The 18,058-nt window shown below is 43.7% G+C and overlaps 1 protein-coding gene across 1 annotated transcript in view; it reads left to right on the top strand.

The window, feature by feature from the left end:
- The first annotated feature begins 15,103 nt into the window (after positions 1 to 15,103).
- The window catches only part of LAMB3 (laminin subunit beta 3), a 111,932-nt gene continuing 108,977 nt past the window's right edge, over positions 15,104 to 18,058 (top strand). The window contains exons 1-2 of the mRNA XM_063955338.1: positions 15,104 to 15,165; positions 16,418 to 16,466. Of these exons, the coding sequence (XP_063811408.1) occupies positions 16,442 to 16,466 (25 nt within the window). The 5' untranslated portion in view covers positions 15,104 to 15,165; positions 16,418 to 16,441. The remainder of the gene's footprint in view (positions 15,166 to 16,417; positions 16,467 to 18,058) is intronic.

Raw genomic sequence — 18,058 nt, 5'->3', positions numbered from 1 at the left:
CAGTATAGTGGTGGTGTCTTGTGCTGCATCAGTCCAGTCACAGTGGTGGTGTCCTCTGCTGCCATATGTCCAGTGCTGCTGTATAAATCCAGTTCATTGCAGTGGTGCTGTGTTGTCCTGCATCAGTCCAGTGGTGGTGTCCCTGTGCTTCCGTATATGTCCAGTGGTACTGCCGTATATGTCCAGTGATCCTGCCGTATATGTCCATTGATACTGCCGTATATGTGCAGCGGTACTGCCATATAAGTCCAGTGATCCTGCCGTATAATTCCAGTGAACCTGCCGTATAAGTCCAGTGATCCTGCCGTATATGTCCATTGATACTGCTGTATATGTCCAGCAGTACTGCTGTATAAATCCAGTGATCCTGCCGTATAATTCCAGTGGTACTGGCGTATAAATCCAGTGATCCTGCTGTATAATTGCAGTGATCCTGCCGTATAATTCCAGTGGTACTGGCGTATAAGTCCAGTGATCCTGACGTAAATAATTCCAGTGATCCTGCCATATAATTCCAGTGATCCTGCCGTATAAATCCAGTGATCCTGCCGTATAATTCCAGTGGTACTGGCGTATAAATCCAGTGGTACTGGCGTATAATTCCAGTGATCCTGCCGTATAATTGCAGTGATCCTGCCGTATATGTCCAGTGATCCTGTCGTATAATTGCAGTGATCCTGCCGTATAAGTCCAGTGATCCTGCCGTATAATTCCAGTGATCCTGCCGTATAATTCCAGTGATCCTGCCGTATAATTCCAGTGGTACTGGCGTATAAGTCCAGTGATCCTGCCGTATAATTCCAATGATCCTGCCGTATAATTCCAGTGATCCTGCCGTATAATTGCAGTGATCCTGCCGTATATGTACAGCGGTACTGCCGTATAAATACAGTGATCCTGCCGTATAATTCCAGTGATCCTGCCGTATAATTCCAGTGGTACTGGCGTATAAATCCAGTGATCCTGCCGTATAATTCCAATGATCCTGCCGTATAATTCCAGTGATCCTGCCGTATAATTGCAGTGATCCTGCCGTATATGTACAGCGGTACTGCCGTATAAATCCAGTGATCCTGCCGTATAATTCCAGTGGTACTGGCATATAAATCCAGTGATCCTGCCATATAATTCCAGTGATCCTGCCGTATATGTCGATTGATACTGCCATATATGTCCAGTGGTACTGCCATATAAATCCAGTGATCCTGCCATATAAGTCCAGTGATCCTGCTGTATATGTCCATTGATACTGCTGTATATGTCCAGCAGTACTGCTGTATAAATCCAGTGATCCTGCCGTATAATTCCAGTGGTACTGGCGTATAAATCCAGTGATCCTGCTGTATAATTTCAGTGATCCTGCCGTATAATTGCAGTGATCCTGCCGTATAAGTCCAGCGATCCTGCCGTATAATTCCAGTGGTACTGGCGCATAAATCCAGTGATCCTGACGTATATAATTCCAGTGATCCTGCCATATAATTCCAGTGATCCTGCCTTATAAATCCAGTGATCCTGCCGTATAATTCCAGTGATCCTGCCGTATAATTCCAGTGGTACTGGCGTATAAGTCCAGTGGTACTGGCGTATAATTCCAGTGATCCTGCCGTATAATTGCAGTGATCCTGCCATATATGTCCAGTGATCCTGCCGTATAATTGCAGTGATCCTGCCATATAAATCCAGTGATCCTGCCGTATAATTCCAGTGATCCTGCCATATAATTCCAGTGGTACTGGCGTATAAATCCAGTGATCCTGCCGTATAATTCCAGTGATCCTGCCTTATAATTGCAGTGATCCTGCCGTATATGTACAGCTGTACTGCTGTATAAATACAGTGATCCTGCCGTATAATTCCAGTGGTACTGGCATATAAATCCAGTGATCCTGCCATATAATTCCAGTGATCCTGCCGTATATGTCGATTGATACTGCCATATATGTCCAGTGGTACTGCCATATAAATCCAGTGATCCTGCCGTATAAGTCCAGTGATCCTGCCGTACATGTCCATTGATACTGCCGTATGTGTCCAGCGGTACTGCCATATAAGTCCAGTGATCCTGCCATATAAATCCAGTGATCCTGCCGTATAATTCCATATAAATCCATATAATTCCGTAAAAGTCCAGTCCAGTGGTGCTGTCATATAAGTTTAGTGGTGCTGTCCTGTGCTGTATAGTATTTACTCCAAATAAAGGGGCTATTAATATTTAATCCAAATAATGTTCACAGGGTTTGCCCTGTGTGGTATAGAGGTACGCTGTCCTGTACCGCATATTGTTATATAACTCCAGAAAAATAATGGAGAACAAAAATTTGGAGGAGAAAATAGGGAAAGATCAAGAACCACTTCCTCCTAGTGCTGAATCTGCTGCCACTAGTCATGACATAGATGATGAAATGCCATCAACGTTGTCTACCAAGGCAGATGCCCAATGTGATAGTAGTGGGCATGTACAATCCAAAAAGCCAAAGTTCAGTAAAAAGACCCCAAAAAATAAATGTAAATGGTCTGAGGAGAAACCTAAACTTGCCAATATGCCATTTACGACACGGAGTGGCAAGGAATGGCTAAGGCCCTGGCCTATGTTCATGACTAGTGGTTCAGCTTCACACGACGAAGGAAGCCCTCATCCTTCTGCTAGAAAAATGATAAGAGTTAAGCTGGCAAAAGCACAGCAAAGAACTGTGCATTCTAAGATGGTATCACAAATCCCCAAGGAGAGTCCAAGTGTGTCGGCGGTTGCGATGCCTGACCTTCCCAACACTGGACGGGAAGAGGTTGCTCCTTCCACCATTTGCACGTCCTCTGCAAGTGCTGGAAGTAGCACCCACAGTCCAGTTTCTGATATTCAAATTGAAGATGTCACTGTTGAAGTTCACCAGGACGAGGATATGGGTGTTGCTGGTGCTGAGGAGGAAGTTGACGATGAGGATTCTGATGGTGATGTGGTTTGTTTAAATCAGGCACTGGGGGAGACACCTGTTGTCTGTGGGATGAATAAGCCCATTGTGATGCCTGGGTAAAATACCAAAAAAGCCACCTCTTCAGTGTGGAATTATTTCGCCACAAATCTGGACAACAGGTGTCAAGCTGTGTGTTGCCTCTGTCAATCTGTAATAAATAGGGGTAAGGACGTTAACCACCTAGGAACATCCTCCCTTATACGTCACCTGCAGCCCATTCATCAGAAGTCAAATTGTGAAACTTTGAGTAAGAGCGTAAGCAGTCCACTGACACCTAAATCCCTTCTTCCTCTTGTACCCAAGCTCCTGCAAGCCACACCACCAACTTCCTCAATGTCAACTTCCTCCTCAGTCAGGAACGTCAGTAGTCCTGCAGGCCATATCACTGGCAAGACTGAGGAGTCCTTTCCTAACCGGGATTCCTCCGGAGGATCCTTGAGTGGTTTGCCTGCTGTTGCTGCCGCTGCTGTTGTTGCTGCTGGGAGTTGATCGTCATCCCAGAGGGGAAGTCGGGAGATCACTTGTACTCCTTCAACTAAGCAATTGACTGTCCAACAGTCCTTTGTGAGGAAGATGAAATATGACCGAAGTCATCCTTTTGCAAAGTGGATAACTGAGGCCTTGACAGCTATGTTGGTGTTACACGTGCGTCCGGTATCCGCCATTAGTTCAGTGGGACTTAAAGAATTGTTTTAAGGTACTGTGTCCCTGGTATCAAATCCCATCTAGGTTCCACTTCACTAGGCAGGCGATACTGAGAATCTACAGAGACGTCAGAAAAAGTGTCCTAAGTGTCCTAAACAATGCAGTTGTAACCACTGTCCACTTAACCACGGACATGTGGACAAGTGGAACATGGCAGACTAAGGACTATATGACTGTGACAGCCCACTGGGTAAATATATGGCCTTCCACAGCAACAACAGCAGCGGCACCAGTAGCAGCATCTCACAAATACCAACTCGTTCCTAGGCAGGCTACGCTATGTATCACCGCTTTCCTTAAGGGGCACACTGCTGAAAACCTCATAAGGAAACTGTGGGACATCATTGCATAATGGCTTACCCCAATTAGACTCTCCTGGGGACTTGTGATATCGGACAACGCCGCCAATATTGTACGTGCATTACTTCTGGGCAAATTCCAGCACATCCCATGTTTTGCACATACAATTAATTTGGTGGTGCAGAATTTTTTGGAAAATGACAGGGGCGTGCAGGAGATGCTGTCGTGGCCCGAAAACTTGTGGTCCACTATCGGCATTCAGCCACCACGTGCCGAAGACTGGAGCGCCATCAAACGCACTAGAACCTGTCCTGCCATCACCTGAAGCAAGAAGTGGTAACAAGGTGAAATTCAACACTCTGTATGCTTCAGAGGATGGAGGAGCCGCAAAAGGCCATTTAAGCCTATACATCCAACTCTACGATAAAGGCAAAGTAGGGGGAATGCACCTGACTCAAGCGCAGTGGAGAATGATTTCCGTCTTGTGCAAGGTTCTCCAACCCTTCGAACTTGCCACACGAGAAGTCATTTCAGCCACTGCCAGCTTGAGTCAGGTCATTCCCCTCATCAGGCTTTTGCAGAAGCAGCTGGAGAAATTGAAGGAGGAGCTAAGACGGAGCGATTCCGCATAGTATGTGGGACTTGTGGATGGAGCCCTTCATTCGCTTTGCAAGGATTCAAGGGTGGTCAATCTGTTGAATCAGAGCACTAAATTTTTTGGCCATCGTGCTCGATCCTAGGTTTAAAGCCTATGTTGTATCTCTCTTTCTGGCAGACACAAGTCTGCAGAGGTTCAAAGTCCTGCTGGTGAGAAAATTGTCAACTTAAGCGGAACGTAACCCTGCGGTGACTTCTGGTCCAGACTGAAGGATCTGTCAATGATTACTGACATGTCTACTGTCACTGCATATGATTCTGTCACCGTTGAAAGAATGCTGGAGGATTATATGAGTGCCAGCATCCAAGTAGGCATGTCCGACAGTCTGTACATATACTGGCAGGAAAAAGAGGCAATTTGGATGCCCTTGCACAAACTGGCTTTATTTTACCTAAGTTACTCCCCCTCCAGTGTGTGCTCCAAAAGAGTGTTTAGTGCAGCCGGTAACTTTGTCAGCGATTGACGTAGGAGGTTACTTCCACAAAATGTGGAGAAGATGATGTGCATCAAAATGAATTATAAATTCCTCCGGGAAGACCTTGACCAGCAATTGCCTCCAGAAAGTACACAGGGACCTGTGATGGTGGATTCCAGTGGGGACAAATTAATACTCTGTGAGGAGGAGGATGTACACAGTGAAAGGGGTGAGGAATCAGAGGATGAGGATGAGGTCAACATCTTGCCTCTGTAGAGCCAGTTTGTGCAAGAGAGATTGATTGCTTCTTTTTTTTGGTGGGGGCCAAAACAAACCAGTAATTTCAGCCACAGTCGTGTGGCAGACCCTGTCGCTGAAATGATTGGTTTTTTTAAAGTGTGCATGTCCTGTTTATACAACATAAGGGTGTGTGGGAGGGCCCAAGGACAATTACATCTTGCACCTCTTTTTCTTCTTTGCATCATGTGCTGTTTGGGGACTATTTTTTTAAGTGCTATCTTGTCTGCCTCTGAAGTGCCACGCCAAAATGGGCCAGGTGTTTGTGCCGCACACTTGTGTCGCTAAGTTTAGTCATACAGCTACCTGATTGCACCTCTTTTTCTTCTTTGCATGATGTACTGTTTGGGGCCTAGTTTTTAAATCTGCTATCCTCTCTGCCACTGCAGTGCCACTCCTAGATGGGCCAGGTGTTTGTGCCGCACACTTGTGTCGCTTAGCTTAGTCATACAGCCACCTCGATGCAACCTTTTGGCCTAAAAACAATATTGTAAGGTGTGAAGTGTTCAGAATAGACTGGAAATTAATGTAAATGAATGTTATTGAGCTTAATAATACTGTAGGAGCAAAATTACCCCCAAATTCTTTGATTTTAGCTGATTTTATGTTTTTTCAAAAATCATCCAGATCCAAAACCAAAACACAAAAGGGTGGTTTTGGCTAAACCAAACCAAAACCAAAACACGAGTGGGGAATTAGAACCAAAACACAAAACACGAAAAGTGCCCGCCGCACATCTCTAATTTGAACATCTAAAGATGCTCAAAGTGGTCACCTCAGTCCTCTCACATTCAGAGGAACACTTGTAGGGAAGGGCTTGTAGCAGCATTTGCATGTAGGGGCTAATTCAGAGTTGATCGTAGATGTGCTAAATTTAGCACATCTATGATCATTTTCTCGGACATGCGGGGGGACGCCCAGTAAGGGGCTAGTCCACCCCACATGTCAGGGCCCCCCCCCCCCCCCCTCACAAGTACAAAAGCACAGCGGCGATGCTTTTGAACTTGACAGGTAGCTCCCTACCAGCCACTGCGGTCCGGCCACCACGCGGGCCGGGCATGCCTGCGTTTCCCGGACCGCATCCCCAAAATGCAGCTGGCTCGTCCCCTCCTGCCCAGCGAACTACTCTTCCTGTCAATCAGGCATAGGCGATCGTTGGACTGAGTTGCCGATAGCAGTTCAGACCTGATCGCCCTGCCGCAATCAGGTCTGAATCAACCCCGTAGTCATAGAAGCAATACTAGCAGAAGATGCATACACAGACACTGCAGCATCCGAATCAGAATCAGCTCCTAAATGTCTCACAGCTTGCGCATAACCACTCACATTTGTGACAATAATAATAATATTTACAATGAGTGCTAAAGAAACGTGTTGAAGATGTAAATTATGAGATAGTAATCCCAACAATGATAATGACTAGCAATAGGAGGGAGGAAAAAGATAATAATGATATCTATATAAATAATGAAACAGAACAAATTTGTGTAGGAGGTGAGGGAAGGAGTAGTCTTGGCAGTGTTAGGAAGTTCAAAGCCAAGCCTCTACTGTAGCTCAGGTACAGCAGGCTGCACTAATGCAGGTGAAGCAGTGGTGGCTCCAGAGAGGGTGCTGCAGCGCAGTCCAAAGTTCAAATAGAGAAGCCGCATCAACTGCCAGTTGGCGCTACAGCCCCACCTCTGGAGCCGCCACTACAGGTGAGTAACAGGTTGATCACACTTGCTGTGCTTACCCAGGGCTGGAGCTTCCACTAGGCAGCTTTAGGCAGCTGCCTAGGGGCACCGGGACCTGAGGGGGCGGCCTGCTGCAGATGCCTGAAAAAGGTAGCATGGTCCTACCTCCCACAGGCGTCGCAATACCCCCCGCACTCATATCTTACAGTAGCAGCGACTGCCAAGCTCCCATATTGCAGCCTCCAGCTCCAGCACAGGCAGTAACTTTGATAGCTCCTGGAGTCTTGGCCAGGGGTAACATGCGGCGCTGCTCTTCATTCCAGGTCCTTTCACAGTCTACTCAGTCTCAACTCTGCATCGCAGCCTGCAGGTAAGGTGGCTGCACAGTGCACTCTCTGCATTTGATAAGGAAAGAGGGGGAGGGGAGAGCAGCAGTCGGGAAGGGGGGGGGGGGGTGGAGATGAGCAGCAGGCATGCACACAGTCTGGGGGAATGAGCACCAGCATGCACACAGATGGTGGAGGGAACAGAATAGCAGACATTTAACAGAGTGGAGGAGGGGGGAAGAGGGGTGAGAGGCTGAGAGCAGCAGGCACCCACACAGACTGGGGAGATGGGGAAAAGAGAGCAGCCATGCAACAGACTGGGGGTGGGGGAGAGCAGCAGCATGCCTTTCACCTGAAGGGTGGGTACGGGGAAGGGGCAGTAGGCAGAAGTTTTGCCTAGGGTCCCGGGGAACCTTGCACCGGCCCTGTGCTTACCAGTGACATGTGGTGGGGTTAGGCAGGTGAGGCAGAGACTTTCCTGTTTTACTACTATACACACCAAAGTTTTGACTACATAAAGTATATGTAAAATACAAAGAATATATTATAATTATCTTCTTTGTATTATTCTAATCATTATTATAGTCAAAACTCTGAAGTAAAAAGTCTACGGCCCTACCTTTTCCGCACATGTCTGATCAAAATTCACCAAATTTCCATCAGTATATACTTCTGCTCCTGTGTATAATGTCCACATAAACCCTTTGGCTCATATATTGTGTGTAATCTGGCTTTGGTACTGGCCAGTGCCTCCTGAGCCATTTATCTCACCGCATGTCCCTGGTGGGTACCGAACAGTTTTAGAAACCTGGTTTGCTTTTGAAATAGATAGATGGGTCACCAGTGGTTTTCTTCAATAGGACATAAGGTAGAAGTATTAGCCACAGCAGTCACCTGGAACATTTTAACTAAATTAGTACACTATGCAAACAACTAGAGCAATTTAGGGCCAACTATCGAGCTCTTGATTGAACCTGGGCATCCTCTCTACCTCTGGATTGGACCTTTTAGACTTCGGGCATCTCAACATCTCTTATAGTTAGCACTCCACATGCAGCAGCAACAGTTTCCCCTGCCCCCCCATACAACAGCAACACTGTCACTCCTGCCAGCACCCCCCACCCACATATGGCAGCAACACTGTTTCCCCTGCCAGCACCCCCCCATACAACAACAGCACTGTCTCCCCTGCCAGCACCCCCCACCCACATATGGCAGCAACACTGTTTCCCCTGCGAGCACCCCCCATACAACAGCAACACTGTCTCCCCTGCCAGCACCCCCCTCCCCCAGACACATACAGCAGCAACACTGTCTCCCCTGTCAGCACCCCCACCCCCACCCACACACGTACAGCAGCAGCAGTCTCCCCTGCCAGCACCGCCTTCCCACACACAGACGTACAGCAGCAGCAGTCTCCCCTGCCAGCACCCCCTTCCCACCCACACACGTACAGCAGCAGCAGTCTCCCCTGCTAGCACCCCCTTCCCACACACACACACACACACACACACACACACAACACACACACACACACACACACACACACACACACACACACACACACACACACACGTACAGCAGCAGCAGTCTCCCCTGCCAGCACCCCCCTCCCCCACACACATACAGCAGCAATACTGTCTCCCCTGTCAGCACCACCACCCCCACCCACACACGTACAGCAGCAGCAGTCTCCCCTGCCAGCACCCCTCCCCCACATACAGCAGTTTTGATGAAAAAGTTGGTTAGGTGTGTGGGGCAGCGTTTCAGTTGGACAGACAAGATGGATGGTTGGTTAGTTGAATGGTTGGAGGAAAGTTGGTCTGATGTATGGCTAGCATTAGGCTTCAAACAGAATAAAGCAAGTAATTAAGTGCCCCTGCTTGTGGAACGGGAAGCTGGGTTAAGGGCACACAAAGGACCTTCAGATACCTAGGCACACAAACAACCCCTTCTGACATTGAAATGGCTTCCCTTTGGAGTAGCTGCCAGGAGGGGGGTGTGGGGGGAAGGTTTAAAAATGAATTGAAAACAGCGCAATGTGTTCACTACTTGAGAAGTCAGCTATGACTGAAGGGTGCACCAATTAATGTTTTGTGATCTACTCCACGACAAGAGACTAGTCCTCACACGTAAGCAGCCTTGTTTTCTGAACTTATTCCTATTTTTTTATCTGAAATTGTCTATAATCTGTGTGCACTTTTAAAATAATCATATACTCTTTTTAATCCGTTTTTGTACCTGTAAACTCTGCAGTTATTCTTAAAATTAAATTCTAATAATTTCTAGTTCTGATTTTCTATGATCTTAGACCTATGGTATTCAGAGGCACATGTTACTTATTTTTAAGCATATATATATTGTGAGCGGAATCAAACGACCGCTGTGGTAGGAGTTACTTCCCATAATTCCTTTGGTGGTTGCAATTACCATGTCTGAAGTAACCATAAATCACTGGTGGTGATTTTCAGATTGACATATCTGGAGAATCTGCCGGCCAGTCGTGACATCTAGACATTCACAATAAATTTTAAGATTCTTTGAAGCTGCAACACAAATTCTATTTTGTGAAATCATGATCCCTATAATGCACTACTGCTTTCATTTCTACATATTGAAACATAATTTAGCATTTCAAAATGGCATCAACTGCAGGGTGCATTACTTTGGTGCTTCTGATGGTGTACTTGCGAGGATCGGGGCATTCCTGTATAGCAAGTGGCAGTGTTACTTTCCATTGTGGGTAGCCAAACTAGGCAGATATCTGTTTGGCATTTGGGTGAGGTGTCCGGTTTACACATTACCTGTTATGGGGGGTAAACACCTAGAGATGTGTGCTGAGCGATCTTTCACAGACAGCTCAGCACACATCTCCCCCCGCTCAACACTTGGAGGGCTGCTCACTTCACACAGCGGTGAAGTGAGTGATCTCGCTAGATTGTGCCTGCATGCAGGCACAATCTAGAACCGCCAATCTAGAACCGCATCGCTATTGCTATGGGCATACACACGGAGAGATCCGTGCTTAATTTCTAAGAAATCTAGCCAGATTGCTTAGAAATTAGCATGGATCTCTCAGTGTTTACCCCCCTTTACTGCTGGTAGCAGAAGACTGTAAAGACAACCACTTTCAGAGGCTCATTTTGCATATTTGATAACTGATATACTGTAATAACGCTGCCTTCAGTACTGTTGTACTGCTTTAAGTCAAAGAGCAACCATTTCAATTTAAAGGAGCATTCCCTGTTATACTGTATGTAAAATTTTAATTTGGCTGCAACTTCGCTTCTGTAGAGACCTCGGAAACCAACAGTTTTACTGAGGTTCCTCAGTTTCTGTAAACAAGCTCCCACTTACATTGTTTGGCTTTTTAAAAAGGTAAAATACCAAGTCTGTCAGCCACATGGCTCTCTCTGCTTATAGCATCGATTTGGTTTTAACTAGCACACCTAATAACCAACACACCTAATATTCACTGGTGCCGAGAGGGGGTCTGGGCTTGTTGGAGGAGCTCAGAGGAGGCCAGGGTCCGTCACGGTACCATCTTCCTAGCCACATGTTAGGGAAGATGATGCCTCACAGTGAAAGCAAAGACTAGCACATGTGTCATATTCCCGAATATTACTGAGAAGATGGCCCCGGCTGAAGAGGAGGGACCCACCTACTTGATCAAGAAGGTAAGATGCTGTTGCAAACACACACACGAATTTGCACAGTGCCCCCCTTTTTTAATGATATGGGTTTTTCTGTGGGGTGCATGGCCACGCTCCCTGATTAGGCCATGCCTTCTACATTACCAAGGCCCAGCACCACTCTCTACGACCCTGTTTATAGTCTGCACATACAACAGAGGCTTTTGCTGAAATACTTCAGCAAAAATCTTTCAGCATGCTGGCAAAACTAAAGATGCTTAAAACAGTGTCTTTATTTTCACTATGGCACTCCTCCCTTTGTGCCAGTAGCTGTCTCCTGTTGCTGCCCAATATAACAGAGCAGCGCCCATGCCTAAGGCTCCACCAGGGGAAAAAGCAGCTCAGATTCACACCTTGCTGTGAATGCTCCTCTAAATCCAACAATAATAGAATTGCCAAGACATACTTGGTAGATTGTGTATATATAATCTGATAACTTTATGATGTTCATTAATGTCTTAATGAATGTAGAAATAACACTGGTAGGATTTTATTTGATTAACTTGGTTGGGGATAACATTAGCTAAACTGTATTTGTTTCCTTGGAATTGTTTGTTTTGCGGTTACTCACGGAAGTGACTTCACCGTAAACTATGTGTAACTGAAGTAGATTGTTTTTCTATACCTGAATGCAGACAGCTGACACACCCTGGGAGGTGCTGAATATGGAGATTACACACTGAGCGTACAGGAAATCAGACAGTCAGACCATGAGATCTTTTATACCTTGAGGGCATATTATTTACCATATGTCATTTGGACTCTTCACTATTCATCTTAGAATAAATGCAACATTAACTATTTTAAACCCACTGTGACTTTTTATGAGATTAATAACTGAAATATTGAGTCTGTATCAGGGGCGTTTCTACAGAGGAGGGGGCCCGTGTGCACCTCCGAGTGGGCCCCCTCCTCTGTATGGCGCTGTAGACTCCGGCATTGTGCCGGCGTCTACTGCGCATGCGCAGGTCTCCGGAAACATGGCGCCCGCCATGATCCGGAGACCAATTTGGCTACCGCGCATGTGCGGTGGCCATTTTGGTGGCGATTTCCACCGTAATTGCCGTTCCTGACGCTGGACTCCAGAAAGGTAAGTGTTGAAATGGGTGCAATGGGTGCGGTGTGGGCTCCCCTGGCCCCAGGGGCCTGTGTGCACCGCACCCATTATAGAAACGCCAATGGTCTGTGTAGTTTCACAGGAATACCATAGAACCCTCTAATGCCCTCTTAAGATTTTTGTTATTGTTTTATTGTAGCATTTCTTAATAAAACTCATCCTTATACCTGCCTAGAAAGAATATTTTGAAGTTGTGTTATAGTAAATAAAAATTATTTAAAAAAATATACATATTATTACAAGACAAGGTGGTAGTGCGCATAGCTGTAATATATATACTGTGTGTATATATATATATATATACATATATATATATATACATATATATATTTATTTATTATACAAACACATTTATGGAACATTGCAGGAGAATGTATTTGGACATCTCTTTGTTATTCAGTCACAATACCCTTTAATGTACAACACATTTCAATATAATGCCATACACAGCATTCAAATCCATAACCTGTTGCATTCCAATTATTCACCTTAATCATTGAGCTATTTGATCCTGCATTAAAACTATGAGATTGCTAACTATATGAAAATCTTGTATCTTTTAAAAAGTAATCAGTATTGCACTTGAGTAGATCTATATGATGTGCCACCACACATCCAATTCCTTGCAGCCACACACTGCATAGATCTGCTCAACTATAATGCTGATATTTTATTTGCAAAGTACAAGGTGAGCTTCAAATAGTTAGAATTCTCTAGCTGTCTATGCAGGGTCACATAGCTCATGAAGAGTGTCTCACTGCAATGCCACATGTGATGGGTTTGAATCCTGAGTGTGTCAGCATCTTGAAATGTAATAAAGGACAGTGGGGCAGATGTATTATTATCAGGTGAAAGACCTTACTACTGCCTGCCCAGGACTCTGTGAAATGGGGAATACTTGTTGCCGGGGAGCATCAAAAAAGACCCTATACCACTTGCGAGAATTGGTGTGCGTTAAACACCATTACCTGAGGTACGCTACTAAGGTTGTGTTTTATATTGTTCTTAATAAAACTGTATTACACTATTGCTGTCTTTTCTGCTCTCTTATCTGAGATACCCATTCCCAGAGTGAAATAGAGGGAGGAGAGAGTTTACAGTTGTCTAGTGTGAAGGACATAGAAGTATTTTTGGGCTAAAGCTGGTGATTAAAGACATTTTAATATGGACTTTCTGACTGCAACTGGGCCATTATAAATGTCCATCACAGACAGTGTTTTGTAGCACGGACATTTCACCCCATAGAGGTTTGCGCTGTATCCATATTTATTTTATTTTCTGCACTTTGTGGCCCTGCAGGTGGGCTTCGGGATAGAGCTGCCCCCCGTTTTAAAGCACCAAACCTTTATTTATTCTGTACGTTAAAACTAAAGTTTCTTTCTCTTGATCAAGAGTAGACTATTCTATTTTACACTAGCTCAGAAATAGTAGGGATTAGCGATTTGCAAATGACTTGTGTGGTACTTTTAGGTATATTGTTCCCTCCCCAGTCGTTTCATATACTCTAGGCCCATAACCCTACATCTGATCTGTTAAAAAAAATAATGATCATATTGGTAAACCTGCAATTACATACACACATTCTCTCATAATAAATAGATAAAACACAAAAAAAAATTCTATTAAAATGAGGAATATAGTTGGGCCATTAATCCACATCCCACAGATTGATTTTCATTATTATAACATGACCATTTGAAGAGCTACTTCTAGAGCTAATGAACCTGGACACCCTAATTTTGTAAGGTCTCATGTTTCTACCCAATACCTCACCAGAGATGTTGGCACTAATCTAGAAAGTCATTCTCAAATATAAAAAGCCAGTGTCTCGTTTTGAAAACCCTTTAATCCCAAATTCCACCCTTTCAGAGCTCACTTAATTATCCATAGGCCATCTCAGAGCCAGAACAATAAATCATCCTTACTTACTAAGCACAAGTTATATCATAACTTGCGATGGTTCATATAATTCTTAAAAACAGAACTAAAACGTATTTAATGGACTGCGGCTTAGTTGAACTAAACATAGTGAAAGACTCATAAAATGATTTGGCGTCTGTAGTCTTCATCTTCTAGTAAATTTTAACAATATTATATAAGAAATTATAGGTTTTTCATCACTTTTTGCATTAGGCTAAAATACATATATAGAAGCACATCATACATACTTAACAAAAGTACACATCTTTTTTTCTCACCAAACTATAAAATTGTTTTAATCCTTAGGAGTTGATAAATTTAAGTAATCTGCAATTTAATCTGTACTTTTCAGGATAAGCAATCATGACCCAAAAAACAGAAAGTATAGTAACTTTCTCTTGCTCTTGGATCTTGGTGATCTTTAGACAGCCTACTCCATACTTACCACCTTAGAACTTATTAGGTAGCTATTTCTATCCCTGCAGCAAATCAAGTCTTCAGATTATAGATTACTTTAATCTACCAAGTTCTACAGCCTTGCTGCTTGTTTAACTGGACCATTTTTAAGAAACACATTATAGATATTCTTAAGTATATTTAACATTCAGAGCCTCGGCCAGAAAATTCACACCAAGTCCCTAACTTTGTAGTCTTATGTGATCTATAGATGTTACAGGAACAGAGCGTACATTCCAACTCCTCTTCTGTAACTCCTTAGTGTTATAGTTTTATTCACACCTGTGAGAGAGTGGTAGACTCATAATGACTGATTGTCACAATGCCAGAAATACTGGCAGTGTACTCTCAGCCTGATGTTATTAGTGTGCTTTGGTTCTGTGCATAGATCTGTACCTGTGGACTGTAATACAGGCATGCTGTGTCTAGGATATGGTATGTGATGAGTAACCATGTTTGGGTGTGTGCGTCTGATGAGGATACTGACACACTCCCTTATCACATACACTGCGGAGGCTTGTAGGTGAGCCGTGCTTTAAAAAGGCAGCTGAAGGAAGAGAAGTACAGTAGTGATTTGGGGTGGAGGAGGAAACAAACTCTCAAACTTGGAGATCAGAGAAAAGTGAAAGTCCAGGTGAGTCTTACAATAGACCTGCAAGCGATACATAGTTTTCTCTGCAGTTTAATTTCATTAACCCGAGGCTGGGTTTTCATAAAAAGAAAGAATAGATCCACAGGGAGTTTGCTGAGACATTTCCTCCTTTTTAGGGAGTTTCCAGGCAAGCTTATGGAGACAAACAATTGCTATGTATCGCAGTATCGCCGAGATGTATATGTAAAATGCTGAACGCTTAGCAGATGTTTTGTAGACGTGTACAACATAAAAACAATGTTATCAAATAGATATTATTTGTTTTATGCAAATTAAAAAAAGAAAACTATAGCTGATAAGTTAAAGAGTACGTTAAAGCCAAATGATTTACAGCTTAGTGGATATCCACTTATGAGCATAGAAGTATTAGGCCCAAATTGATAACACAACAACATTTGTTCATGGACTTTAGAGTTACCTGCTTAATTATCATTATTATTATTTACAATGGGACAGCCTTCATCATAGGGAACTAGATGGCAGTGACTGATAATGCTTCTGCATTATAGCATCCTCACAACCATCTATTATTGTTAATAATATTATTTATCCCTATATCTGTTAGATTGAGTTAAAGGGACCCAATCAGCTGAGTAGTGTGTACCCAGCTTGACCTTCTGTGACTCCTGTACACATCGAGTTGCAAATAGCTCAGTGTGTACAGGCTTCTATGGGATCGGGAGGTTGGCATCTAAAATATTAAACAGCACATAAGATGTGACCTCCCAATCAGACAGCTGCAGCAGCACTGCAGGAGTGTCTTACACACACACCTACTGTATACATTTGTGGACGATTATATAAGTGTGTACCCAGCTTAAGACAAGAACAAAGAGTAGTGTTGGTGTATCCTCACATTCACCATCAGAGACAGCATTCTCTATGGGACCACCTTTGAGTGTGACTACTACAGGGCCTATCTTCCCTAAACAGCCACAACTACATTTGGTTTGTGCTATAATAAGCAAAGCTGTGCTTCTGTCATACTGTTTACCTGCATAGACAGTACTTGGCTACAATAACATGCTGTGCCCTATAGTACTTCCATATAAAACCACACCGAAGTGGAGGGAGTTAAATTACAGTTTCCTTTATTAATAGTAATTTAAACATGAATTAGCATCAATTATGTATTATCAACTGTTATGAAATTACTTGGTTCTCTGTAGAAAATAAGTTCAAGGTGAAAAAATCTTATTTTAATTCAGAACATTCTTTCTGCTTTTATTCACAGGTGTGTAGAGCTCAGGGACAGAGGATGTGGTTACGCATCATACTATTAGGTAAGACATTATGCTTTGTTTTCTCACCCTTCAGGGTGGATTATTTTCTTTGAATAATATGTAGGTTTTTTTTATATTGCTTTCTCATGAAACTATAGTATATTATATTTCCGTAAGGTCATAACTACTGCAATTTCTTATCTAAGTTCATTGAATTAAATGATTTTGTGTTGCTTTGTTGCTCAAAGCCACACCTTTAGTTGGTGGAGGTGTTATTACCATTTATGGGGGGAATCAGAGAATGTGGCCAACATTCTTATTCAAATGTTCAAGTGCAGACGTCTTGTTTTAGAATTTTTAATTCATGTGTTAGTAGATCTGCACAGAGGAGAGGACTAATTCCCCTTATATTACCACAGCAAAAATCCCTCTCTTTGGGTAGCTGCCATTAAGAAGAAGCAGTAAGCAATAGATTGTATTTGGAACTTGTAAAAGTGTTGAGACAGTTGTCAGTGGCAAGGGTGAATTTAGCAGATGAAAGTGTTGACTCAGCTCAGAACTAATTGTAAAAAGGTGTCAAGTTATCAGCCGTGCATGACCACCCTGATTATCTCCACTGCTCAAGGGGCTTGCAGCAACTTATTACCATTCTAAACAAGAGAGTACACATACAGTACCTTTCAAAATTATACACACTTAACACTGATGTGTGGTGGATTTAGTCTTAAAAATTCTGTATTTGTATCATGCCAAAGCTTTCTATATTTCAATAAGAGCAGGGTTGTGCCATGAGATTGACTTTTGTACCAGTCATTGGTAAGGAAAATTAATACATGCCATAGCTAGACAATTTGGTGCCCTGTGTCAGAAAGAGAATTGGTGCTCCCCCCCATATTTAAAATAGAGCAGTGCGCACCAAAGGTGAGCGTAAAAAAAATAGGGTGCATGGTTTCATGTGGAAGGGGCGTTGTCACAAAATAATACCAATTCATATTACTCAGCACAGTAGTCTCCATTATTCAAATTATGCCACACAGTAGTGCCACTTAAACACATTACACCAGGTAGAGCTCCTTATACACATTACTCCTGGTAGTGTCCCAATTTACACATTATGCCAGGTAGAGGCCCCTTTTCACACTTACACCAGGTAGAGCCCCCTTTTACACATTATGCCAGGCAGAGCTCCCTTTTACACATTACACCAGGTAGAGCCCCCTTTTACACATTACACCAGGTAGAGCCCCCTTTTTACACATTACTGCCAGGTAGAGCTCCCTTTTACACATTATGCCAGGTAGAGCCCCTTTTACACATTACAGCCAGGTAGAGCCCCTGTTACACATTACTGCCAGGTGGAGCCATTGTTACACATTACTGCCAGGTAGAGCCCCCTTTTACACATTACTGCCAGGTAGAGCTCCCTTTTACACATTACTCCAGGTAGAGCCCCCTTTTACACATTACTGCCAGGTGGAGCAACTGTCACACATTACTACCAGGTAAAGCCCCATTTTACACATTATAACAGGTAAAGCCCTTTTGATACATTACACAGGTAAATCCCCTTTTACACATCATGCCAGGTAGAGCCACCTTTTACATATTATGCCAGATAGAGCTCCTTTTACACATTATGCCAGGTAGAGGCC

This window comes from Pseudophryne corroboree, chromosome 2 (genome assembly GCF_028390025.1).
Source record: "Pseudophryne corroboree isolate aPseCor3 chromosome 2, aPseCor3.hap2, whole genome shotgun sequence".
Classification (NCBI taxonomy): Eukaryota; Metazoa; Chordata; class Amphibia; order Anura; family Myobatrachidae; genus Pseudophryne; species Pseudophryne corroboree.
The sequence above is the reverse complement of the archived record's forward strand: the minus strand, read 5'-3'. Positions and strand labels throughout refer to the sequence as shown.